Raw genomic sequence first — 27280 nt, forward strand, 5'->3', positions numbered from 1 at the left:
CGGTGATGGGAACCAGACGTCCGCCTCTGAAGGCTCCCTCCCTCCCTCGCGGACCATGTATTACACTGCTTTGCAATAGTTTCCAGAAGATTTTGAGTCAATAACATTTTTACAACACGTTCATTTTTGGAGGGACACACACAGGGCGCTGTGAGGCAAAATAGTCCCCAAAGAAAACTGATTATTTCAGATGTTCCACTATTTTACCATCATCGACATTCCATATGAAAGACACGTGCAGGTTCTCTGGCTGGTTCTGGATAGTAAATGAAATGTGTTGTAGACATGGTGACCCCTGGTTCCTATCACCACCACTGTCAAGACATCTTACATATATAATGATATACATGATATAAAAAGCTCGGTGGAATTTATCTTTAATTATGCGGAATGTTTTGAGAAACCCGTGTAATTGCCCTATTCTGAAATAGGATAATAAGATAAAAGGGTGTTATTTAGGATCACACGCTGCTCGAACAGATTCAGCATGGCATGTGAATCGGTTCCACCGAATCATGTAGAGGAACCGATTCGAAGCAGCGATTCGTTCAGGAGCCGGGCGACATGGCGGTGTGAGGGACGCGCAGCCGGCGGACTGAGTGTGTTGGAGCCGCTTTACAGACACAGCCATGATTCTCCCGGCGCTCAGGTGTGCGGTGTGGCGCGGGTACCGGAGAGGACTTCAGCAGAGCCAGGTTCGGAGGCGGTACCGACTGTTTCTGAGGCGCTGGCTAACGCTAACCTCGCTAGCGAGGAGGCGGGAGTCGTGCAGCTGCGGCTCGTGCGGTTCTGCGCTCGTGACCAGCGGTCCAGTAGCAGTTAGCTCGTGTCGCTACAGCAGAACCGAGCTCTGGGTCTATTAATAGAGCCGTTAGTAGTGAGTTAGTCCCGTCAGGACCGGGGAGGTGTCTGGTCGTTTGTCACGCGTCTTCCTCTCGCTCGCCCTTCGGGACCTCCTTACAGCAGAAACCTAATATCGCGATACTTTTCACGATACGCGATATAATCGATATACACGATATGATATCTGATCAATTGGGAGAACAAGAGTGTCATATTTAGAAAGTAGGACTGGCTTATCCATCCATGCACAATAATTAATATATAATTAATATGTAATTTATATACACACACACACACACACACACACACACACACAGATAGGGCAGTTGTGGCCTGGAGGTCAGGGAACCAGCCTTCTGACCAGAAGGTCGCCGGTTCGATCCCCAGCACCCACAGTCCATGACTGAGGTGCCCTTGAGCAAGACACCTAACCGCCAACTGCTCCCTGGGCACCGTGGATAGGGCTGCCCACCGCTCCGGGCAAGTGTGCTCACTGCCCCCTACTGTGTGTGTGTGTGTGTGTGTGTGTGTGTGTGTGTGTGTATTCACTAGTGTGTGTGTGGTGTTTCACTTCACAGACGGGGTAAATGCAGAGGTGGAATTTCCCTGTATGTGAGATTAAAAAGTGTAACTTAGTGTGTGTGTGTGTGTGTGTGTGTGTATTTATATATATATATATATATATATATATATATATATATATATATATATATATACACACACACACACACACACACACACACACACACATATATCATTTATAAAAACCAGTCTCAAGATTCTTCAGATTCTACCTTAAAAGTTCCAGAATTTCTTTAAGCAAAATCCTAGAAACGTCTGAAAAGAAAGGTCTTCGGCTTCTTCTTAAGAAAAAAGGTCCGGGGTTAATTGAAATCAAACAAAAGTTAATTGATTAAAATAACTTATTAAATGTATGTATATGAGCGCAGCCGACCGGCGTCACCTAAACATTCGACAGTCAAAACATTGTCAAATGTCAGTTTGAAGTAGCGGTGAAATCGAGGCTATATCCAGTGCTCGGATTTATATTTATTTATTTATTTGTTTGTTTATTTGTTCTAATTGTCTGCTGGTACAAACATGAATCCACTAGCCTTCCTGTCTCACACCCAACCTTGGATCTTTTTTTTAACTGGATGCTCAAACCTCTTGATTTACAGTGATGATGTAGTTGGGGGTGGGCGATATTTTGAAAATATCGTATCGTGATACTTTTTTTTTTTTTTACTATTCATGATGTTTAAAGTCTGCCATCAAAAACTGCTTACGATGATAATTATTCCACGTTTCACGCGCTGTACTGCCATAAATCCAGTTAAACAGGACTAATTGTGGTGTCTGTAGTTGTTGGTCAGTGTTCTGTAGCCTCTTCAACTCCGACACCACCGGAGGCTCCAAACCGCACTCCGTCATGTTCTCCATGACGTTCATATTCCATAAGCTCCATTCAGAAGCTGGGCGTCGTGTGAGGCTGTAGCTCTTCTCTCCAGTCTAATAGACGGTGACGTCATTTTAAACCCTTATAATAAAAGAAGCTGAACTTTGTTTTTCTACTGAAAGTCGAGCCGTTTTTCCCCAAATCTGGGCTCTAAACTATAAACAGACGGCGTCTCTTCAGTGATCTGCTCTGGAAACATCACTTTTAGAAAATAACACAAAGAGCGGCGCAGATTTTTGGCTCTCAGCAGTAAATTATAAGCTTATAACAATATGTGAGATCATAAAACACACGTTCTGATCATTTGAGGGGCTTTTACAAAAAAATAAAACAAAAATTTACATTTATTTCATGCAGTTACTGAATAATTCACCTCACGACTTGGTCACGCAAATTCAGATGGACAAACCAAACCAAACCCTGGAGAATCGGAGGTTAAGTACTGGCGATATTCATGTGGATCCCGTTTCGTTCGGTTTTTTAAATGAAGGTGTGTTTCTCACTGTAGTGCAGCTAATTCTGATCATCTCTCCTCAGCGAACGCCTTTAAGACAATGGATGCTCCAGAGAGGACAGAACACAGTCGTCGCTGAAAGTGGGCCTTCACAGACCTCCACGGTGACCGTTCCCAACGCAGCGACGAACCGCCTCGTAGGCCGATGGCTGGTGGGATGCAGCGGGCTTGTCTTGGGGGCAGTAGTTTTAGGAGGTGTCACCAGGTCAGTAATGGAAAAGCCTGCATGTCTGTAAATGCTGATGACTTACTGTATTTTTAATCCTCTTCTCAGACTTGAAAACCTATTTATAGGAGATTCTTTCATCTAACTGTCCGTCAGAGTGAGTGCTGGTTTTAACTTAAGAGGGTTCCCTTTCCATACGGTAGATTTACTGAGACCAAATGTTTTAATGCTAGAGATGGACCGGTCAGTGTTTTTGGGGCCGATGCCGATCACCAGTTGCCTTTTGGCACGATCAGCCGATAGCAGGTACCAGTCGAGGGCAGGGCTGGATTAAGGCCTGTTCACACCCAGGACGTGATGTTAACTTGGTGGGACCCTCACAACAAGCCTGAAGGGTTTTCCATCCAAACAGGTCATTAAACACTGCAACCACACAGTGCGTACACTGGGTACCTCCAATTCTCCAAAAAAGACAACAGGCTAGATAGAAACACGGACGGACGGACCAGGCCTAACATTCTGACCACCTCCTTGTTTCTACGTTCATTGTCCATCTTATCAGCTCCACTTTGTAGGTCTACAGTTACAGACTGTAGTCCATCTGTTACCCTGTTCTTCAGTGGTCAGGACCCCCATGGACCCTCACAGAGCAGGTACTGTTTGGGTGGCGGATCATTCTCAGCACTGCAGTAACACTGACGTGGTGGTGGTGTGTTAGTGTCTGTTGCGCTGGTACAAGTGGATCAGACACAGCAGTGCTGCTGGAGTTTTTAAATACAGTGTCCACTCACTGTCCACTCTATTAGACTCTCCTACCTTGTCGGTCCACCTTGTAGATGTAAAGTCAGAGACGACAGCTCATCTGCTGCTGCACAGTTTGTGTTGGTCATCCTCTAGACCTTCATCAGTGGTCACCGGACGCTGCCCACAGGACGCTGCTGGCTGGATATTTTTGGTTGGTGGACTGTTCTCAGTCCAGCAGCGACACTGAGGTGTTTAAAAACTCCAGCAGCACTGCTGTGTCTGATCCACTCATACCAGCACAACACACACCATGCCAGTGCTCTACTGCAGTGCTGAGAATGACCCACCACCTAAACAGTACCTGCTCTGTGAGGGTCCATGGGGGTCCTGACCACTGAAGAACAGGGTAACAGAGTATCAGAGAAACAGATGGACTACAGTCTGTAACTGTAGAAAAGAAAAGAAGTGCACCTACACCATATTGTCAAAAGTATTCGATCGTCCGGCTTCACATGCACATGAACTTGAGTGACATCCTGTTTTTAATCCATAGGGTTTAATATGATGTCGGCCCGCCCTTTGCAGTTGTAACAGCTTTAATTCTTCTGGGAAGGCTTTCCACAAGGGTTAGGAGTGTTTATGGGAATTTCATGTTTCGCTCATCCACGTCTTTATGGACCTGCTTTGTGCTCTGTTCCCACAAAGTTGGGAGCGTGAAATTGTCCAAAATCTCTTGATGCTGAAGCTTTAAGAGTTCCTTTCACTGGAACTAAGGGGCCGAGCTCAACTCCTGAAAACACCCCCACACCATGATCCCCCCTCCACCAAACTTTACACTCAGCACAATGCAGTCAGACAAGTACCGTCTCCTGGCAACCGCCAAACCCAGACTCGTCCATTGGATTTCCAGATGGAGAAGCGTGATTGGTCACTCCAGAGAACACGTCTCCACTGCTTTAGAGTCCAGTGGCGGCGCTTTACTCCACTGCATTCCACGTTGTTGGCATTGTTGCCACCTTCCATCAGTTATTCAGTACCAAATGTCCATTTTCACCTCATGAAAATGAGAATTTTTTCATGCTTATAGTGTTCTGGCTAGTAATGGGACTGCATTATTAAATTATTAATTATTAAAGCAGCATTGTTAGCACTAATATTGACATTGACCGTAGTGCAGAAAGTATTACGGTGGAAAAAAATAGCACCGTGGCTTTTTGGAGTGAGAGAATCGTATATAATCGTAAGCATTCGGCCTGAAACGTACTTCACACAAGAACTCGCATGCAGATGTTTCGAGCTACGGAGATGGGTTTCGCGCATAGTTGCGTTCAAAAATGTGTCTGGATGCATTTATAGCACAGCGCAAGCTGCAATCTGGGCGATACAGCAGGGGGCGCTATAACAGCCAAGCCTGACCAAGCTGTTTTGTATCGACAGCGTACTTTCTCAACTACCATATCAGACGAGCAGTTGAGTCTCATGCAAGGACGTCTTGCGTTTACATATCATACGTTACCGAAGAGGTAAAGCAGCTCACTCTCCTCTACTGCCCACGTTGGAATGACAGTATATCCTCTGATTTGACCTCTAGTGCTGAGTGTTTTAACCACCACAGTAGTTAAAGTGAGCATTGAATTATAAGCTGCACTCATATTTTATTGTATTGCACTGTGTATTGTAGTTTATTGCATTGCATTGAATGGCACAGAGTTCTGTGTTAAACTCTCTCGGTATCTACAGTGACTGTGTTTCTACAAGTATCTGAGCTCAGGACCGTCTTTTTCTCAGTAAAGTAGGCAGTAAAGCTAAGGGAAAGCCATTTGCATTTCCTTAAAAGTAATTGAGGCTATTTATTCTTAAGGTTTCACTCTTTAAGGAGAAACCTTGAGGATTTATGAATTTCATACTGAAACAGGAAAGGCAGACGTGACTCAGGCTGATGTGCTTTTCAGGCTTACAGAATCCGGCCTGTCCATGGTGGATTGGCACTTGGTGAAGGAGATGAAGCCGCCGCGGTCGCAGGCTGAGTGGGAGGCCGAGTTCTCCAAATATCAGCAGTTTCCAGAGTTCAAAATGTGAGTCGCACAGGACGCACTACTGTCACACAGTGCACACCGAGTACATTGTGGTTTGTACAGCAGTCTGATTCAGGAAAGACGTACTGCAAATTAACGGTCTCATCATTTTGGCTTGTGTTGCTGCTGCAACAGCCTTAATATCAATACATTGGCTTCATATATCAAACATCTGTGTATCTAAAATAAAATACTCTCCACCTTCAGGATCTGATCAGTAGGTGTGTTGGAATCAAGCAGAAGGAACAAAGAAAAATCTTTACATTTCACCGTCGTTCAATTATTATCTTCCAAAAGTCAGAAGGCAGAGTTGAACAAACACAGGTTGATGTTCATTTATTTAGTAAATTATTACGTTATCTGCTATGCATAATGGATGTAAAATTAGAAATTAGTTGAAACTTCTCAAACTTTCCATTATTTTCTTTTTTCTAGGCTTAAGCCCAGTCTCATTTCTTATTTTTAGCACGGTAGCCACGTTTACATGCAGCCTGATAATCCGTTAATCCGACTAATAGCTCAATAGGAATAGAATGCGTCCGTGTAAACACCTCGATCGGAATAGACCAATCCGATTGAGGCCATTTGGAATACAATGTCTCTGATTGAACGAGGCATGTAAACGCCTGTATCCGATTACATTCCCTATCGGAGTTTCAGTCCGTTCTGCATGAGCGTCGCGTCACAGTGAGAGTTTATACCGTTCAACACGGCGGAGCAGAAACTGGTCTGCAGAGGAGACGAAGTTCATGCTCTGATCTTTAAAAGACGGCGGTGGGACGGACGTCCAGCTTATGCGTCTCAGAGCACGACGTCTTCCTCTCGGCCTTCTTTAATAAGGACGTGTGAAGGACGTTTTCCTGAGTCTGACGTCATTTTAAAGCAGTTAGAAACACAATCACTGCTCACTGCTGCTCATCTCACTCTGACTGGACTCACGTAAGGTTCGCTGTCATGGTAACGTTTACTCCCAATGGTTCTCCATGCCTGCGCGTCATTTTGCATCAGATTACTTGCAGTGAGCTTGTAAACGAAGATTTTCATCAGATTATTGAATAGAGTGCATAAACACCTCAGTCTGACTCTGTAATCCAACTGTGTTCAATCGGATTGGCAGAAATCTTTGCCTGTAAACACAGACGCTGGTTAGTGGTTGAAATCTTAAATCTTCCCTCTGAAATGAGACCCTCTAATAAAAGAGCATCACTTCATTAACAGCTACTAGCGCCGCTCTGTAGGCGACCCTGCCCGTCTGCAGGGACAGCAGAGGAGGGGAAAGTTCAGCTCCTCACTGCTGGGCTTTAGTCACATTTAGGGATCATGCGCCTTCAAAGAGGGGGACAGTTATTTATTATCACGTCCCCCCCCCCCTCCCCCCCTAATTCTTCAGTTCTCGTTTGAATTGTTCTTTTCTACTGTAAACGGTGCAGCAGTTGCATTCTGGCGCTTCAGGCATCAGAACTGCTGGACTACTTAAGGTGGAACGGGAAAGTTAGCTGCTTGGCTGTCGAGACATCAGCGTACTATTAGTGATTTTTATGCTTGTTATTAAGAAAAGGAACAAAATACACTGAAATGATAAACTGTGATGATAGTGGTCATTTCTTAGCAGTGAATTCTCACATTTGTGGGTTTCTTTGGTTCCTAAACTCCGAACTCCTGTTCCCCCCCCCCCCCCCCCCCCCCCCATAAAGACACCCTAACCACAGACGTGAACAAAAATAGAGGGGCAGGGCTGAGATGTAGGGGCGAGGGGTGAAATGGGATTCTTTGTACACCTTTTTTGAAATGACCGTTTTATTCAGCCTTGAATAACCCACTGCTTTTGTATTTTGAGTTGCTCCAACATGAACAGCGTATTCCTTCAGTTTGCTTTGAACACGCTGTTGCTCTTATTGTGTGTCTGATTGTTGCACATTTTCTTTTTACTTCTTGCTGGAGGCTGATAAACCTCAACCACTTAATCACAGTCAAAACACCGGCACTGCAGATATCACAAGTGTTTATTTTCCATTTTAAGCAGGCATTTAGACTAAACACTCGCCTCACTGCTGTACGTTGTGGATAACGTCACTGTTTACTGGTCTTTGAAGCTACACTACATACTATTGCATCATTCCCTTCTGCTTTCCAATAGAATGAACCATGACATGACCCTGACTGAGTTCAAGTTCATCTTCTACATGGAGTGGGGGCACCGCATGTGGGGCAGGCTGGTGGGCTTGGCTTACATCCTCCCCACCATGTATTTCTGGAAGAAAGGCTACTTTAACCGCTCTATGAAGGCTCGTGTGCTGGGCTTGTGTGGCTTCGTCTTCTTCCAGGTAAGCTGGACTCAGTGATTAGAATAAGGATGTCCAGTCTAATCCGCGAAGGGCCGACGCGGGTGCAGGTTTTCATTCCCAACAAGAAGAGCTCCCTGGATTCCAATGGTGTAAATCAGTCAGTCTCAGGCTTTGAACAACTGACCACGTGTGCTCTGAAAACCTGCAGCCAGACCGGCCCTTTGTGGAGAAGACTGGACCTCCTGGATTAAAAGAAAAGTGACCAAACATCTCGTATCGATCACTGTAACTCACTTTTCTATGGCCTTCCAGTTAAACTATTCAATCGTCTTCAGTACGTCCAAAATTCAGCAGCCAGGTTTCTGACCTTCACCAAGCGCTCGGCTCATATCACTCCTGTTCTTCCACAGTTGCACTGGCTGCCTATTAGTTTTAGGATTAAGTACAAAATCCTTCCTCTTACCGTCAAGGCTTTACACGGTCTGGCTCTGACGTTCCTTTCTGATCTCATTTCTCTATATTGTCCCTCTCGTGTTGTCTGATCTTCTAATGCTGGACTCCTCACAGTTCCCTCTAGACTTTCTACTATGGGTGGCAGATCTTTCAGACCTGCTGCCCCCAAACTCTGGAATTCTCTACCTTCCACTCTTCATAATTGCTCTTCTCTGTCTTCCTTCACATCCCTGTTAAAACCTTTCTTTTTCTCCCAGATGATGATGTAAAGCGTCCTTGGGTTTGTGAAAGGCGCTATATAAATTGAACATTATTATTATTATTATTATTATTATTATTATTAAACATGGTGACATGGCAGTAGCCACCAAGCACAGTTACATTTGCATGATGGGCATTGGTGGCTATTCAGCTGCATTTATTGTTAGCGATTAGAAGCAGACCGATATGAAATATTATCGATTCTGAAATTGAGATTTTAATAGTTTGTGTTTTAAAGTGTCTTACGCATCAGTGAGAGTTAATAGTCTTAATTGTCACACTTAAACTCAAACAGCAGAAACTCACTTTCTCTAATATACACGTAGCACTACGAGCAGTCCGAATATTTTGGTCTACAGTATTTTGCTCTATGTTGTGCGAGTGGGTCAGGCACAGCAGTGCTGGACACTCACTGTCCACTCTATTAGACACTCCTACCTCGTCGGTCCAGCTTGTAGATGTAAAGTCAGAGACGACAGCTCATCTGCTGCTGCACAGTTTGTGTTGATCGTCCTCTAGTCCTTCATCAGTGGTCACAGGACGCTGCCCACAGGACGCTGGCTGGATATTTTTGGTTGGTGGACTATTCTCAGTCCAGCAGCGACACTGAGGTGTTTATATCCACTCAGACCAGCACAACACACACTAACACGTCAGTGCTGAGAATGACCCACCACCCAAACAGTACCTGCTCTGTGAGGGTCCATGGGGGTCCTGACCACTGAAGATCAGAGTATCAGAGAAACAGATGGACTACAGTCTGTAACTGTAGAACTACAGAGAGCAGCTATACAGTAAGTGGAGCTGATAAAGTGGACAGTGAGCGTAGAAACGAGGAGGTGGTCAGAATGTTACGCCTGATCCGTGTAATTGGTCAAAATTTTAGGAATTATGAAAGTAGACGGAGTGAGTGGTGCATTTGTACTTCTGTAGGGTCTCCTGGGCTGGTACATGGTGAAGAGCGGCCTGGAGGAGAAGCCGGAGTCTTATGATATTCCTCGTGTCAGCCAGTACAGGCTGGCCTCTCACCTGGGATCAGCCCTCCTGCTGTACTGCGCCAGCCTGTGGACGGGTCTCACCCTCATGCTTCCTGCAAACAAGGTTCGTAGCCCACCCAGACCACCTCAAGCTGCTGAGGCAGGCTTACTGCTAAGGGATCACTTACAGCTCAGCTGGAGGAAGATCATTTTCTTACAGAGCTCCTAAACTTGGGAATAGCATTCGAGAGGATAATAAGCAACTCGGGCGGTCCATTTGTCCAAGCTGGCATACCATCACTGTGCCAAAATAACCCCCAAAAACATTTATTATTTTATTTTTTCCACATCATTTCAATACATTAGCTGCCCTTTTCATTGTGTGAAAACCTCTTGATATATGGATGAATATGAAATATATTTATTTATTTATTTATTTTTATTTTATATATATATATATATATATATATATATATATATATATATATATATAGGGATAAAATCTTATTTACATTGTTATATTAAGAGTAAAGCTCGCCTTTGCCCTCTCCTGAAAAGTTACCGTTTTGGATATAGAACAGTGACGATATGCATGTATTGATGTATATTGAGGCTCATTTTCATGTTTTTTTGTGCTCTTATTTTCATTTAGATTGTTTTACTGTAAAAAGCAGAGATTTTGTAATTAAAAGGAAAGAAACGCTCGATAAATACAGATTTGTTGTTCTTTATTGATATTATACACTTTAAATGAGACAGAAATTGAAAAAATGAAAATGATCATTAAATGAATGATCAATACCACTAGGATATTTTTAAAACAGTGTAAACGGCGCAATTACTGCAGTCAAATCTGACAGCATGATTTTCATTGGGCTTCGTGTTACTAGACCTTATACAGCAGTATATAATTACCATAACAACCGCAGTCCACATTGTCTTCCAGCTCAGTGATTTCCGGCTTGCCGGAAGTGCGGAACGATTATATAACTGTAAAAGTTCTGTCTCCACAGCTTCCTGACAGCAAGCGTGTGCTGCAGCTCCGGAGATTCGCCAAGGGAACGGGTGCCCTAGTCCTCCTCACAGCTCTCTCAGGTGAGGCCGCTTACCTGCAGGTACTTCCGCTCGCTTTCTCTGGTGGCATTCCTACTTCATAATTGAATTTCTGCCTAGTCCCATTTCAGCAAGAAAGATTTTCTGCAGTCTAAGACATAAAATGCAGCAATTTTCAGTCGAGGCAGGAAAATCATACTTTTGTCCATTCCGCCCATATCGACATATGCCGGCTTGCTTTGTTACTATGACAACCAATGAGGCCATGCGAACAAATACACCTACAGACATACAGATCTGATTTGGTTACAGGTCATTTGAGAGTTTCTGCATCATTAAATCATTCAGATGCAAAGCCGTCCAAAGTGATTTGATGTGAAATGCTACCAGAAGAGGTGATGGGAACCTGACATCTGAACACTAAAGCCTCTAAAAGATCCCTCACAGAAAGTTATGACATGGAATAGGTACTAATACCTGCCTGATGCCTGATTGTTTGAAAAATGATCGTTTTGGCCTAAAATGTATTTTTTAAATGAATTCTTGGCGGAGGGATACATGCAGGGTGTTGTAAGGCAAAATAGTCCCTCAAAAAAAAACTTCTTTTTTTTTTCCCCTGATTGGTAAAAATGTAAGTATCGGGGGGGAAAAAAGGCAGATGATCCGCTGTGGCGACCCCTAAAGGGAGCAGCCGAAAGAAGGAGAAGACTTAAATTTTTACCAATATTACAACAAAATCTCAGAAGACTTGTGTAGGTTCATTGATTAAAAGGGTGCATTTGCATTGTGATTCCTGGCTACTATGACCACCACTGTAAAGAAATTCAGTTGGTTGTCGTTTATAATAATATACAAGTTATAAAGCTCTGTAAAGAACCACTTTAGATCTACCCCCTCTGAAGGACTGTCTCAGCCCTCAGACTATCCAGTAATTTTAGACGCTGATGGAATTCCTCATTAAACACAAATCCGACTCCTCTGAGCAGATCTCACTATTTATGTATCAGCTTTGGCTCCTGCTAATGAGCAGCTCCTTCACCTGAAGGTCTTTAGACTGTGTGCTGTTCGCATTAGCATGTGGGTCTATAACAAATGCCATAAATTTAAACTTAAATAAATCTTTTACAGGGGCTTTTGTCGCTGGACTCGACGCTGGCTTGGTGTACAACTCCTTCCCAAAGATGGGCGAGTACTGGATCCCTGACGACCTGCTGGCCTTCTCTCCAACCATCAAGAACTTTTTTGAGAACCCCACCACCGTCCAGTTTGACCACCGAGTGCTGGTGAGCGCAGGCCAAACCAACCAAACCGTGCTTACGTGGTTAAAGCTAATGCTAACTGTTAGCATGATGACTGGCAAAGTGCGTTTACGTGCACTTATTAGTCCGATAACTGCACAAAATCAATTTGTCAGTAACCCGATCAATGTGAGTCAACTTGATCAACTTGAGTCATCAGATAATGTGAAACTGTGAGTCGACATGAGTCGCACAGTAATCAGATTTCTGATTTACAACCAGCTGAAGAAACGTAACGTAAAACTCAAACTTCATGCTGCGGCTTTATTTTTATTTTTTTAAATTGTGCCACTTTACCTGAAAATATGAACAAGCATCACCTAGAAAATGAATATTTAAATCCTTAATTTCGTCCTTATTTGGTTTCAGCTTCGCTCCAAAAGTGTTTTGCTGCGTCACATGGCGCTTATTTCCGGTGCCGCCGTCTGTTTTCGCTCATGCCCAGACTGAGAAATCTGAAATAAATCAGAGTGAGAGCTCACAGCACTGAGGAATCTGATTACTGAGCTCAAGTCCAGCCTCTTTATCAGATGTCTAGATCGGATTGTGGGGTTTACGCGACCGTTTGAATATCATAACTGCAGAAATCCGATTACTATTAGACTTCTGGCGGTTCTAGTGCTGGAACCCGAGGCTGCCTTTCTAATTGTGTTGGCTGTACCTTCGCCTCCCTGCTGTTTACTGAACGCTTGTTTATTTTCCGGTAGGCTATTGGCTCATTAGCAGCCATCACTGGTCTCTACTTCTTCTCCAGACGCATGCATCTGCCGAGGAGGGCCAAGATTGCAATCAGCTGCCTGACAGCCATGGCTTACACACAGGTCAGTGGCAGAACTTTATTTTGCATCTCCTGAAACAAACTCAGTGTGGTATTCACAAGGTAATTACCAACTTCGCTTAAAGGAGCTGTGAACCGTTTCATTCTTTTAAATGACTTTGTTTGGATGTCAGCAGTTTCGACGTGCTTAATTGTTTCCTCAGTGAGTATATTGGCAGGCTGTCCGTTATGCCGACTGTTCCTAAGGTCAGAAGTTGAAACCAGAGCCCAAAATGCTTCTCTTACTTTATCAAACTGAGAGAAATGCATGAAAGCGTTTATCAGAACTTAAGTAAATGCTTTTTGTAGTAACCATAAATGAAGTGGACTGAAAGAGCCAGTCCCAGGACAAATTCAAGTTGCAGATATCATGGATTTACAGCTGAATGCAAAGCAGCCCTGGTCCAATAACATCATCTGTGACAGTAAGTTAACACGTCCTCTTCAAGGCTACGGTCACTTACCAAGCCTCATTGCTCAAATCTGATCTCTCTGACTCGATGGTTCACGCTCGTTTACGTTAGTGATTCAAATCGGTCGTTAATGTGACGAACCGGCCTGAACTGACCCTCATGAGCTCCTCCTACTCAGTAACGTCACGTGACTGAATCGCTGCATCATCAGCACAAACTAACGAGCTTCACTGAGAAGATCATTAACTCTGATCAGCTCTCCGCTTCATTATTAGAGCCAGACGGAGGAGAAAAAGGTGAGAGGAGCTGCTTCTCCACCGGTTATAGGCTTTAACGTCTGTTGCCATGGTAACGCTGTATGATGAATTCCGATCTGAGCGTCACATGGCCACAAATCCGATCTAGGACCCCATATGAAAGCTGCTCGGGTCTGATTTGAAAAGATGAGATTTGCATCACATCTGAGTCACATTAGGGCAGAAAATCAGATTTGTGCCACTTCAGCCTGGTAACGTGAACGTAGCCCGAGGAACAAACTCACCCCCCCAGTATGTTAAATTCAACAAACACCAGTACATTGTACAATAATACGTATAGAAGTCATTTGACCAGGGGCGCTCAAATTTTTGAGCATACACTAGAGACCTAGATGACTGATACCATTCATTCTATGGCTGCTGTATCGATTTTCCCTCTCGAGGCTGTAAAATAAACGTTGACAAGTGTTACAGAAAACGTCCTGAATGAAAATCGCTCGACTTAAAGGGCAATTCCACCCAATTTATTTTTTTAGATTTCTTCGATTAGATTTCAGAGTAATTTGATGTGAAATGCTCTCTGCTAGATAGTCAACGTTGTATTTTATGCTTTTACTTCAGGCCCACTAATAAGGTTTGTGCATTTATTCATTAAAACGTATGTACACGTTCATGTACCTTTAAGATGTATGTGTGTAAATGACACCTGTTCTGATTGGCTGCCATGCAGAAACACGGTTTCAGTATGAATAGGCAGAGCTGAGCTGCTGTTGGCTGAACAGGCAGTATGTAAATTTTTACATTTACATTATGTAAATATGTTCTCTCAGAAATGTTCAGTTCAGAATTGCCCTTTTAAGTAGATGGACTGGAGAGCGAACACCATGTTTGGAAACTAAGTGTTTAAAAATGAATACCTGAATGGAGAGACAGCTGCTAACCCGGATTTGCATATTCCATCCCATACTAAATCAAATTAAATCCCGATAGTAATTACATGAAGTGACCAGGTGTAAACGGGACACTCAGAAGACACGTGTAGGCTCGCTGGTCATCTTATCTGTAAATAAAATTGCTATACATTGTCGTCACGTCATTACCCGTTTCACATCAAACCACTCTAAATGACCCCTCTGGAGAAATCTGTGCAGGTCTATGGGGAACACTTAGGTCTGGGTGGGGGTGGGTGGGTGGTGTGTCTGCTTCTGTCTGGGTCTCTTATGAAGTTCAGTGCTTCACAAGTGCATGTTTTCTTTTCCAAGGTGGCTCTTGGCATCTGCACCTTGCTCCTGTACGTGCCCACCCCCCTGGCGGCTACTCACCAGTCTGGATCAGTGGCGCTGCTTACTTTTGCCATCTGGGTCCTCGCTGAGCTCCGCAAGGTGGCCAAGTAGATCCCCCTGTTCACGTCCTACCCAGTAGGCACCTCTAATCAGGTCCGGAGAGACTCTATACTCCGTTAAGTAAAACAGGCTCGCCTTCCTGCATCGCAGGCGGTTTAATCCGTCTCCAATTTGGGTCAAATACATGGAAGAAGTTCTATTTCTGCTGAGATCGTTCATTAAGGGTAATGAAAAGCGCGGCGGCGTCTCGGGGTGCCGCGAGGAGGTCTCTCTCTCTCTCTCTCTACCACTCTCTCTCTCTCTACCACTCTCTCTCTCTCTCTCTCTCTACCACACTCTCTCTCTCTCTCTCTCTCTACCTCTCTGTCTCTCTACCACTCTCTCTCTCTCTCTCTACCTCTCTCTCTGTCTGTCTCTCTCTCTCTCTCTACCACTCTCTCTCTCTACCACACTCTCTCTCTCTACCTCTCTCTCTGTCTGTCTCTCTCTCTCTCTCTACCACACTCTCTCTCTCTCTCTCTCTCTCTCTCTCGCTACCTCTCTGTCTCTCTACCACTCTCTCTCTCTCTCTCTCTCTACCTCTCTCTCTGTCTGTCTCTCTCTCTCTCTCTACCACTCTCTCTCTCTACCACACTCTCTCTCTCTACCTCTCTCTCTGTCTGTCTCTCTCTCTCTCTCTACCACTCTCTCTCTCTCTCTCTCTCTCTCTCTCTCTCTCTACCTCTCTCTCTACCTCTCTCTCTCTCTCTACTATGCCATTTGAAACAGTCGTGATAATGAAATGTTTGAGTTCACAGCTTGTGGTTTATTGATTTCACTGCAAAATAATGGTAATTGACTTCTGGCACACGACACTTGGTAGTTCGTCTGAGACGCGATAAAACGGCCGTGCCGAACAGTCAGATGTCGCCATCGCGGCACTGTTCAGAAGTCCCACTGCACGGTTATAAAATCAGAGTTTGGTGACGCTTTAATAGAGAAAGACTTGCGTGAACCTGGATTTATGAGTTTGCTGATTGAGGCTGTCTTAAAGTAATACTCTAGCATATTCTGATCCACCACATCTGTATTACATCACTGACACATCTGTATTAGACCTCTGATTACCATGGACAAGATATCGGCAAGTTCTCCTAGTGCTTAGAAAAGAACAGGAAACCGGTGCAGTCAAAACAAACTTATAATAAAAGATCATCTATTAATGGACAAGCAGTTCTATTTCATTTCCAGTTTGGGGGAAAAAAAAAACAGGTTCTGTTTGAATAGATGGGCTCTTCAAGTTGAGGAACATCTTTCAAACGTATGAACCAGGTCGCAGTAGGTTCCCCTACACAGTCCTGCTGATAGGACTATATGTACTGTATGGGAATGTCTCGTCTGTGTTCTTTAAAGGGTTCCCTATAATGCACAGCAGTGTGAGGAAATCATACAGACCTTTAAAAAAGTGGGTTCTTCGCTAAAGAAAATGGTTCTATATAGACCCATGGATATTCAGAGAACCCTTTGCACAATTAAAGGGTTCTTTGCATCATTAAAATGTTCATTGTTTCTAGAACCTTTTTGAAAAGGGTTCTACAAAGCATCAAGGGTTCTTCTGTTGTTACAATGTGAACATTAACATTAGAAGAACCCATTTTAGTGCTACATAGGATGCTTTTCAGGAAGGTTCTACACGAAGCACACAAAAACACAGGTGTCCATCAGTCTGAAGAATGCTTTAACGATGCAAAGAACCCTTTAATCACGCAAATGGTTCATCCTTCTATATAGAACCATTTTACTAAGTGTGTATGAGTGTGCAGAATTACGACGTGGCGGACGGTGACGGCTTTTGGGAACCGATGAGGTACGATAAGCCAAAGCTGGACCTATGTTCTATGGTTCTATGTAGAACTTTGTTGAAAATGGTTCTTCATAGCAACAAAAAAAGGTTGTTTTAATGTTACAGCCTTAACATTGTAACAACAGAATAACTCTTTGGTGATATACAGAACCCTTTTCAAAAAGGATCTGTATAAAACCATGTACAGCACATTCTCCATCAGTCTGAAGAACACCGTCACAATGCTAAGAACCCTTTAATCATGCAGAAGGTTCAAGGGTTCTTTAGTTAAGAAAATTAGTCTTTGCAAGTTTAAAGGGTTCTTTGCATCATGAAATGGTTCTTCAGATTGATAGAGAATGTGCTGTATATGGTTCTATATAGATCCTTTTTGAAAAGGGTTCTGTACAGTACCATAAAGAGTCGTTATGATGCCAAGGCTGTAACAACAGAACCCACCACCTTTGGTGCTATACAGAACCCTTTTCAGAAAGGTTGTGTACAAAACCACTTTCTTCATTAAAGAACCCTTGCAGAACCATCGTTTTTACGAATGTAGTTGTATAGCTGGAAGACCCTTTGTTGTTCTATGATACTCGAATGTAAATAAAATGATTTGTATCATAAACAGCCGTTTATATTTATTATGCCCGTTTGCCTAAAATAAAATCCGTTCTGTGTCTTAAGAACATTCATCGTCCAACAACTTCAACAGAACCCTGTAATTGTGACGTGTTCTCTGGGTTCCTGATCGAGTTTCAGCTTCACAGAATTGAACATTCGCAGTCATTTAATGACGTTTACTCAGATTCAGATCCTCAAACGGGCCCCAGTCACGGGAACGCAGGAAAAAGCTCGTATCTCCGTTTTTGGCATCGTTGGAGAAAACCTGTTATCCTTTAGATTGTGTGCAAGTTTAATGACGAATGGACTAGAAGAAATGACCTAAAGTGACTTGGGGGACATTCTGGTTCCATTGACTTGCATTATGAGTAAAGTAGTTTCTTTCCTTCTACTGTAAAGTTCATCATTTTGAAAATACGAGGCTTCGTTCTGACGGCAGCGGCACGTAAACACGCAGAACGTAAAGCATTTCTGACAGCGTCGGTGCTTATTGGTCTAATGAGTGCTTTACATTCTTAATCTATGTACAATCATCTGCTTCCACATCACAAACATCCTGAAGGAGAAAGAAAGCGTCACCTCCAGCAGGCAGCTGTCCTGGGCTGGTCACAGACTCGCTCTGATTGGTCCCAGAGCTGGGCGCTCTCTGCTCCGGAGCTGGGAAAGTGTTGCCGTGGTTACCAGGTAGCCCAGTAAACAGGTGACCCACTGTCATCAGGCAGAAAAACCCAAGAATACCCTAAACAAAGCCCGAGTTAGCTGCACTCTGAAAAGAGGTGATTCTTTAGTAAATGAAATGATTCTATCTAGAACGTGGGTTCTAGATGATCTAGAACATTTCAAACTTAAATGGATCTTGGTGTTCTGTACAGAACCTTCTTGAAAATGGTTCTATATAGCACCAAAAAGGGTTCTGTGCATTGTATGCTGTCAGGATTAGAAACATAGAAGAACCATTCTTGTCTGGTACACTTAAAAATGATGGTTTTTCAAGGGTTCATAGTAAAGAACATGGTTCTAGATAGAACCACACTCAAAGACCCCTTTACATGATTAAAGGGTTCTTTGCAATGGTTCTTTTTGAAAAGGATGCTGTATAGCACCAAAAAGGTTCTTCTATTATGACAAATGTTAAGCTCAACCTTTTTGGTGGTATATAGAACCTTTTCCAAAAAAGGTGCTACATAGAACGCTCTACAGCACATTGTCCATAAATCTGGAGAAATGTAAATGTTCGTGGTTCTATACACGTCCATTTTCTTTACTAAAAAACCCTTAAAGAACCATCTTTTTTAGGTGTGTAGTTCATGTTTAAATGGTCCTTTGCATGGTGAATTTATTCAAGTTGATTGAAAATGTGTTTTACAGGGTTCTGTACAGAACCATCATAAAACGCATAACTGTAGAAGATCCCTTTTCAAAAAGATGCGATATAGAACCCTCTACAGCACTTTCTTCATTAATCTGAAGAACCATTTCACAATGCAAAGAACCTCTTAAATCATGCAAAGGGTTCTTTGAGTGTGTGGTTCTATATAGAACCATTTTCTCTTGACTAAAAAAAACATTGTTTTTACGTGTGTAGTTCATGCTTAAACGGCTCTTTGCATGGCGAAATGGTTCTTCTGATTGATGTAGAAACTGTTGTACAGGGTTCTCTACAGAACCTTCTTGAACTGGATTCCATATAGGACCAAAATGTCAATCTTATAACCAGTGGAGAACCCTTCTTGGTTCTTGCTTCTTGAAAGAACTTCTACGTGGAATCACATTTTCCGTCAGTGTGAAGAATGATTTGACCAGGCAAAGATCAATTCAAGCGTGAAATGGTTCTATCCAGAAGTCATGGGTTCTAGATAGAACTAGTGTCTTTACTAAAAACTCGACGTCTTGTTTGTAGTTACAAGTCCTGATGCCGATGCGTCGTTTAATTAAACACCTTTCACTCTTTAATGCATAGCAATTGTGATTTTTATTGTCTGTACAAAATTTACATGATTTTGTTTTGAATGCAGTGCAACCAGTCGAGGCTAGCTAAGGACGGTTAATACGACAGGTTATTAGGTTCTCATTGCTCTAAACACGGTACATGCGAATATAGACAGGTACCACTGGTGCACAGGAACTGTTACCTGCTGACCAGCTCTCTGAGCACGACTGCCACCACGAGACGCTGATGGGGAGGGGGGGGGGGATCTCCGATAGTCCCGAAAACGCACAAGGGGGCACTGGAAGAGAAACATCAGCCAACCGGGAGTCAACAGATGGTCAAACACGTACGACAGCTGATTTGCTATAGCAGCTTTGGGACTCTATAAAATGCCGACATTGCCAACAACGAATGAAAGTGAACAGCTACCGCTAAACCGTTAATGACATCATGCTAACTGGTGGCCATTGCCTTCCATTCATTGTTAGCTACATTAGCATGCTCGGTCGATTCCATTAAAAGGTGCCCTGCTGTCCAGAACACAAGATGGTGTACATACATGTCAAGACCTTTTAAAGAACTGCTGAAATGAGAGCCCAGTGTGGTGGCCCAGAAGGTCCGTTTGACCAGTGAATGTGTGAGCGCTCAATGGTGGTGGTCAGTCTTTGGTCCAGTGGAACCTTTTAAGCCTAATAAACAAAACCATCTCGGTTGGAGACTGGCATCAGGGAGCATGACTTAATTCACATGAATATTCTGCTCTGTCTTCAGATGTTTTGTGATTATATTCGTAGGTTTTATGTCTGAGTCAGGCTTAATAAACTATGGTGAGAAGTTCAGAGATCACTGATGAGAGGCAACCGTCTCCCAACATCTATCAATAGCCATCTTCTACTGTCACGATGATTAAATGCCCAACGTGGAAGATGCTTGACCCTAAAGATCCGGGCAAGAAGACTGTGCTCTTAAGAATTTCTTGGTATCCTCCAAAAACACACCTCTTACCACCGAGTTCGGTGAGAGAACTTCTTCTACATGCACACAAAGAAGTAAGAGCTTCCTTCACCAAACGTTCTTAAGAAATTCCTTCATAAAACCCGCTTAAGCATTTTTCCCATGACGATTCTCACATTCGCCAAGGTTTCTTGGGTTTGTTCTTGGGTAAGAACAGAACCTACACACAGTCAAGAGCACAAAGTCGAGAACCATTCTGCGCTTTAAGAACACGTCATGAATCTGACGTCCTTCTCTAAACGCATTTAAGAACAAACGTAGGAAGATGTTGGCGAATAGTCTAACGAACTGAGCCGGAACAAGACGTTCAGCTGTATAAGGAACTAATCTATTCCGCTTACAGTCCTCTTTACATTCACGCGCCATAGACCGACTACTGTGAAGTGGCCTCTCTGAAGCACCCACGTTCGCCCATTTATTGGTTCCTTACCATTTTCCTCCTTCCATGACATCTGAGCCCTCTCTGGTGGAAACGGTTGGAAGAACATTTTGTGGCTCTGGATACGATTCAGCTCATCTTCCGTACAGATGAACCGATGATTCCAAGAGAATTCAAAGAGGACTCTGTCAAAACTCTGAAGGACGCGTCTTCCGAGGATGTGAGCGAATCATCTACTGTCGATACATCTTCATGAGCTGATTTTGCAATCGAAGCCTAAACGTGGAGCCGGGACGTCTTTGAGCCTGTGCGTGTGACGTTAATGCGTAAAGACGTATGACGTGGTCTGAAAAACATTTGACTTTCAGGCTTCACACCTGGCGCCGAGTCGCAGCATCGCATGCACAGCATGTTTAAGCAAAGTTCTCTTTAGCTTGTGTGGTCACGATTTCTCACGTGGATCAGCTCCAACACTAAGAAGCGCCCAACTCACTTTTATTCACTAGCTTTTTGAGTTGTGATCATAGATAAATGCCCTTAACTGTGTTTAATTTCTCTATTATTTTAATTTGTGTGATTTTTTATTTATTTTTTTACTAACAGTAAACACGAGCAACAGTAGCAACAATGGAGACGTTTCTGATTTGCTATTTACTGTGTTTGAGTGTCAGACGGTGCTTCTCATTAGCTAAAGTTCTTCATTTTAAAGAGTGATCATCTGACAGTGACCACTCTGGGACTGACTGCGTTTCACTAATCAATGTTTCGCTCCACTTCTAGCGCCGATATGTTCCAGCTTGGTACCCCAGCGTTAATTTTGGGTGACCAAATTAATCACGGGTATTCCGGTACGGTGCGGCTCACTTGGTGGTGGGAATGACGACAAAATGCGTGATCATGAATTTGTAGCCATTGCACGCCACTGGTTGACCACTCTTGCAAACGCATTACCTGCTGACGATTCCTGGTCTGCCCACAAACAACCCTACGGCAAATCAGAAGCACATACCACTGCATGTTTTTGATGGATACCAAGCATCTTTGTAAACGCTGCCCTCGGACTCCTTCGTACGCTGAACGTGACAAATGTAATCGCCTGTGTTTTGCAACCGTTTAACCTTTGAGGAGGGAAAATGTCCACAGAACGAGGGGCTGAAAGTCCTTGAAATGAATTCACTGGCATTTGCATAAATTGTGCCGATTGAAGCTTTGAACACATTTGAGGAACACCGTGCAAGACCGACACCACCATTGCGTTGCCACCATAAACACTTATTACTGAGAGTTGCCCAGAAATGGGGGGCTTATACTGATAATGTTACACTGCCAGGACTGGTTGGCTTTGATCAAAATGAATATTGCTCACGTCATTTAAGCCCATTTCAAGACATGGTGTTCTCTACCTCTCAATCCTGGATATCCATCGGTCAGTCAACCTCCAGGAAAAGAAAAGCCCAATGTTAAATTCCGTCACATCTCTCAGGATATCAGTCTTCAGACCTCAACTTAGAGATGGGACCACAAAGCAACTGGCATAACCGCAATACTCAACAAGATAATCGTGACTGAGCCACCCGAGCGCCACATTGTTAAATGCTAGCATGCATATTTGAGCTCAACACCTCATGGACAAGGGACCGCTCCTGTTTCAGTTGCTTGATAACTGACCGTGTTTATGACTAACGATTTTAATTCATTTCTGTATCATTAAGAACAAACGGTGCTTCACAATTCGGCCGACAGTAGCCCCTAATCCCTCAGCTCCCTTCTTAGTGCTCGTCTACAGTCTCTCGTTCTACATAACCAGGCTGATTTGCCATCAATCCTCGCTTTCTCAAGCTCTTTATGACCATGTTTTGCCACAGTCTTACCTGGACTCTAACTGTGCCCTATTAAAGTACTATGCAAAAGTCAGAGAACATCCTTGCATGTATTTAGTTTCCAGGACGACCAGTAAGCACAAGTTATTCATATTTCACTGTCAAAACAAGCAGAAAACATATTGAAGCCTCAACAGCTGCATATAATATGAAAACGTCCACTAAATAATCTGTATTACAGCTTCCATTGCTTTTGTGAGACTTGCTGTCGAGAAACCTGTTGAGATATTTTCATAAGTCCAGTCTTTGAAGGTGGTTGCACTTTTAATGTGCACTGTTAATCCCTTAAAACGTTTTATTACACACTTCTATACCCAGAAATAGCTCAGCCAGTTTGCATTCAAAATTCCCTGTAAGTACCAACTGATAAGCTTTAGTATGTAATGAAATAACTGGTGCTTAACGGCCGCTTTGTCTGGGAACTGAACAAAAGGGCTGTTCTCTGACTTTACCGTAGTATTATATTAATTCGTGAATTTTTCCACTAAAAATCCATCTTTTTTTTTTTTAGTCGTGGTCTTTGTGTTGGTTCTGTAAGCAACTGAAATCGGCAGACGTAGCTGAACTAATCTCTTTGGTGTCGGCGGGTCGGTCAATGCATGAAGAAGCTTGCTGGTCTATGTGCTGTGGAGCGCTGGCCTATCTTAGAGTCATGCCTAAGTTGATAAACTGGAATATTCATTTGATGAATAAGATACAGCGAGAAGAGATGCATCACACTGCCTTTGCCGGTGCAGATATTACCAGCAGTAATGATTGGAGATTTCATAATTCGCATGGGATCACAGTGAGAACATTGGGTAACACTAATGCAGCATAATAGAATTCCTTCCTCTTTTTTTTTTTTTCTTTTACCTCCCATCATAAAATTCCTCTACTTTACGACACTTGATGGGTTTGTAAAGGAAGAATGTCGCTCGACAGCAAAGGAACAGTCAGAACAGGTAACCGCTAAGGACTTCAAGGCCAAGGAGTCACCTCGTCTGCAGACCCCTGTGGAATGTACAGGCATAGAACGTCACCTCTCTATTGGCTGCTGCGGAAGGGGCGGGGCCTAAGGGGCGGAGCTTTGGCCCCAGGGTTCTTAGTGACGGAACACGATGACAGCACACAGGTCCGAGCGAGGCACATGTGGACGGACGAGCAGGACGACAGACAGGCTTTGGACTAGCTTAACTTAATAGGTACATTAAGTAAGTGTTGGTTAGTTGTGACATCATGCGTTAAGAAAACCAGTCAGCGATTGGATAAAAATGAAAAATAAAAGGAACGATGGCGCCGTCGTCTGCGCGCAGGAACTTCCAGCTAGTTGTTGGCCAGGTTTCACAGTTCCTTTTGCTCGTAGCCAAGGTCCATGCTACCCTCCGAGTAGAAGTCTGCTGTCCGACACGTTGGTCTGGCTTCGTCTCGAGTCCAGCCGACCCGTTTTAACCCTTTCAGGAATGTAGCAAAAAGAAGGAGAACTTATTGGAGTGGGTCTAGAAGCCAGCCCTGATGCATCTTCCACTATGTCTCTGGGAGAAAGAAAGAAACGGAATGACGGCGGTCCTCTGGCTGCATGGAAGAGAGGGCAGGAGGCTGGTCAGCAGCTGGCTGACCGGTTCCAGGTCTGGGTCGTTCGTCTCGGCCCCCTTCCCCTCTTCTCCGAAAGGGCACGGCCCTAAATGACGTTGTCGAACAGCTGCATGGACTGCATGATGTTCTCGTCCTGGCAAGAGTGAGAACAGATGGAGAAACGGAAGAGAAAGACCAGAATATCGTCCACATTTCATCGAGTCCTTCATAGTACCTTTTTACACTGAGCTGCCAGAAACCCGAGCCAATCTTGGATCTTTACTCGTTGGCCATTTTATCAGAAACACCTACCACATAGGTGCACCTTTGCATCTGCTGCTATACAGTTTTATCAGCTCCAGCTCCACCCATCAGTGGAAAAGGAACTCCATAGGACCACCATTGACCACACGAACCTTAGGTGGTGGACCGTTCTCAGCACAGCAGTGACATCCACATACTAGGGGTATGTTAGTGTAAGAGATTTCCATTGGTGGATAGGATGCAGTCAGTAATTGAAAGCCTACCAAGTGTCGCTGCTGGACTGAGAATAGTCCAGCAGCCAAAAATATCCAGCCAAGTGTCCTGTGGGCAGCGTCCTGTGACCACTGATGAAGGTCTAGAGGATGACCAGCACAAACTGTGCAGCAGCAGATGAGCTGTCGTCTCTGACTTTACATCTACAAGGTGGACCGACAAGGTAGGAGTGTCTGATAGAGTGGACAGTGAGTGGACACAGTGTTTAAACACTCCAGCAGCACTGAGATTTACTGTCTACTTTTAAAAGTGGTGGTCCTGTGGGGGTCCTGACCACTGGAAAACAGGGTAACAGCATGCAGAGAAACAGATGGACTACAGTCTGTAACTGTAGAACTACAGAGTGCTCTTGTATGGTCAGTGGAGTTGATCAAACAGACGATAAGTGTAGAAACGAGGGCGGGTTTAATGTTTTATGTTACGGCTGATCAGTTTATATGAGAAGGCGTATCTTAAATGTGCCTTAATGCAAACTCTCGAGAATTATTTACAATGCTTATGATGGGAACCAGAGGTTTTACTGTTTATAACACAAATGTAGCCCATTCTGTTTACTATACTAAACAACTAGCGAACCCACGCGTCGTCTCGTCATTTGTTTCAGAAGCATTAACCAGACGTCTGGTTCCCATCGCCACCACTGTGAACAGCTTCTCTAGAACGGAGCGTTTCGCACCAAATCACTCTGAATGACTCCGTTTACATTTTAACCCTTGAATGATGCAGAAATGTTGAAAAACGGGTGGAATTTGTCTTTAATGGAAGCCTATAATAATGTAACTTTGAAACAATTTATGGCTGATTTTAAATGTACACAACTAACTGCTGCCATTTGCCCAGAAACTAATAAACTAATATACTAATGTGATCTATTGTACTTTTAATGTCTCCATCTGTTTTTGTGCATTATACTGCATGCATGAGGGAGATAAATAGGTTTTACATGTTTCACGGCCCATATGCTTCATCACAGGCAGAATGAATCATATATGCGCCTCAAAACTGGCCCAAAAGGCTTAATCCGGCCCTCGGGGTCTTATGAATAATGATGACGTAGTAACATGCTTTGTACCTTTTGGCATGACTCAATGAACTCGTCAATGGTGACAACACCATCATTGTTCCGGTCCATTTTCTGGAAGCAAAAGAGCAGATTGTAAGCAGACCCGTCAGACTTCTCTGAAAAACGTGGTCAGCATTTGGGTTTGAAGTTGAGCCTTTTAGCTGTAGCCATTAGTGTTTACCTGTGTTAAAAATAGTTCAGTGAAAAATCTAAATTACAGGCTGACACAAATACGCCAAGACATGTTTGGTTCATCTTGGTTCACCTGGGAACATCTGCAGTACTTGCACCAACACTGAAAAGCTCAGGAAAGGGACTAAACTGGCTTCACAGCATGTTCAGTGCAGACACACAGTGGGCTGCAAAGGTCTAAGGGCACTGGTGAAAATACTTCTATTTTGCTTTCTTTTTTAATGTAATACTAAGTTTTTAATCACAGATTAAATTTTTAGCAGAAAAAAAAAATTAGAATGAAAAATAAAGACAAATGTTTACAGGAATTTCAGAATTCCTAAGTATTTGATGAGTTCTTTTGCTGTAATGACCGTGTGCACTCGAGCTGCAAGGACAAGCTGGTATAAAAGTCTCTTATGAGCAGATCAAATCCACCTGAGGGGCATCTGAGCACAAGCTTCACTGGAGAGAACAAGACTCAAAACATAATCTGACCTTTTCTTGTACAAACGGCCTCAACATGATCAATATATACTTGCTTCAGTTTGAATAGGGACCTAGAAATGGTGTAGACTCTTCATTGTAATTGTCAACTTTTTTTTGTTTTTAAATCTACGTGACGGTAAAATCTGGTTTATTTCCACGTTTTAATGGGAAAATGACCAGACTTTTAGTGCGGTCTCAGAATTCTGTACTGTACATGATTGAAAACACCTCAGTATGCAGGCCAATTCTGGAATACTGGAAACCGTGTTTACATTAATCAAAGCAAGGCAATCTTTTAATTAAAGCATTGCATTTTCATGTCTAATAAGGAGGAGCTGCTCTTTCGGATGAGCTAGCACTAAAGCCAAGACTGGCAGGGTTGCCAGCTCTCACATTTTTTCGTCTTTTCATAAACTCTAATGCTGCATAAAGAAATCTCAAGCCTATCAACTGATCCCCTCAGAACAAACTTGCATCGCAGGTTTTTATATTCGTTCTGCACGATAACATCCATGTGGTTAACAGTAAATATGTAGAGTTCATTTTCAATGTGTGCCTACAAAAAAGAACATGTGTATATTCAGTCCCTTAAAACACGTCTTATGATGATGCAGATTTGTTGTAACAGTAGCGGTTTAAGCATGTTTATAGCCTACTAGTTCAGGATACAGTCGTTTTTTTGAGCTGTGCAGGTTAGTATTTTGTAATCGGACCTGTTCAGCTTCTAATGCTACGTTCCCACCAGTCTGATTTTGCCGATGCACATATGAGGTGATCTGATCGGTCATTGCAGCCCATAACGATGTGCAAGTTCTGGAAGCTAATATCGCGAGAACATTAAAAATGTGATTCGTCATGC

The 27280-nt window shown here is 43.3% G+C and overlaps 2 protein-coding genes across 10 annotated transcripts in view; one reads left to right on the forward strand and one right to left on the reverse strand.

The window, feature by feature from the left end:
* Positions 1 to 522: 522 nt before the first annotated feature.
* On the forward strand, positions 523 to 15157 carry LOC108437854 (cytochrome c oxidase assembly protein COX15 homolog). Its single transcript, XM_017715252.2, has 9 exons — positions 523 to 695; positions 2840 to 3021; positions 5679 to 5801; positions 7939 to 8125; positions 9734 to 9901; positions 10791 to 10872; positions 11959 to 12113; positions 12836 to 12949; positions 14878 to 15157. Exons 1-9 carry the CDS (start codon positions 630 to 632, stop codon positions 15007 to 15009), a joined length of 1209 nt encoding a protein of 402 aa, XP_017570741.1. The 5' UTR covers positions 523 to 629; the 3' UTR covers positions 15010 to 15157.
* Positions 15158 to 19361: 4204 nt separating this feature from the next.
* Positions 19362 to 27280, reverse strand: part of LOC108437846 (Kv channel-interacting protein 2) — a 347094-nt gene continuing 339175 nt past the window's right edge. For all 9 annotated transcript variants that reach the window (XM_037532671.1, XM_037532670.1, XM_037532673.1 and 6 more), the window contains 2 exons: positions 25771 to 25833; positions 19362 to 24315 (listed from right to left, as the gene is read on the reverse strand). In XM_037532671.1, coding sequence (XP_037388568.1) covers positions 24268 to 24315; positions 25771 to 25833 — 111 coding nt within the window. In that variant the 3' untranslated portion in view covers positions 19362 to 24267. The remainder of the gene's footprint in view (positions 24316 to 25770; positions 25834 to 27280) is intronic.

Source organism: Pygocentrus nattereri, chromosome 22 (assembly GCF_015220715.1).
Source record: "Pygocentrus nattereri isolate fPygNat1 chromosome 22, fPygNat1.pri, whole genome shotgun sequence".
Taxonomy (NCBI): Eukaryota; Metazoa; Chordata; class Actinopteri; order Characiformes; family Serrasalmidae; genus Pygocentrus; species Pygocentrus nattereri.

Bases quoted from the DNA above. Each gene is read 5' to 3' on its own strand.
- LOC108437854 (XM_017715252.2), top strand. From the start codon at position 630: ATGATTCTCCCGGCGCTCAGGTGTGCGGTGTGGCGCGGGTACCGGAGA. The intron at 9,902-10,790 runs GTTCGTAGCCCA...CTGTCTCCACAG, and splicing joins TCATGCTTCCTGCAAACAAG to CTTCCTGACAGCAAGCGTGT. The intron at 12,950-14,877 runs GTCAGTGGCAGA...TTCTTTTCCAAG, and splicing joins CAGCCATGGCTTACACACAG to GTGGCTCTTGGCATCTGCAC.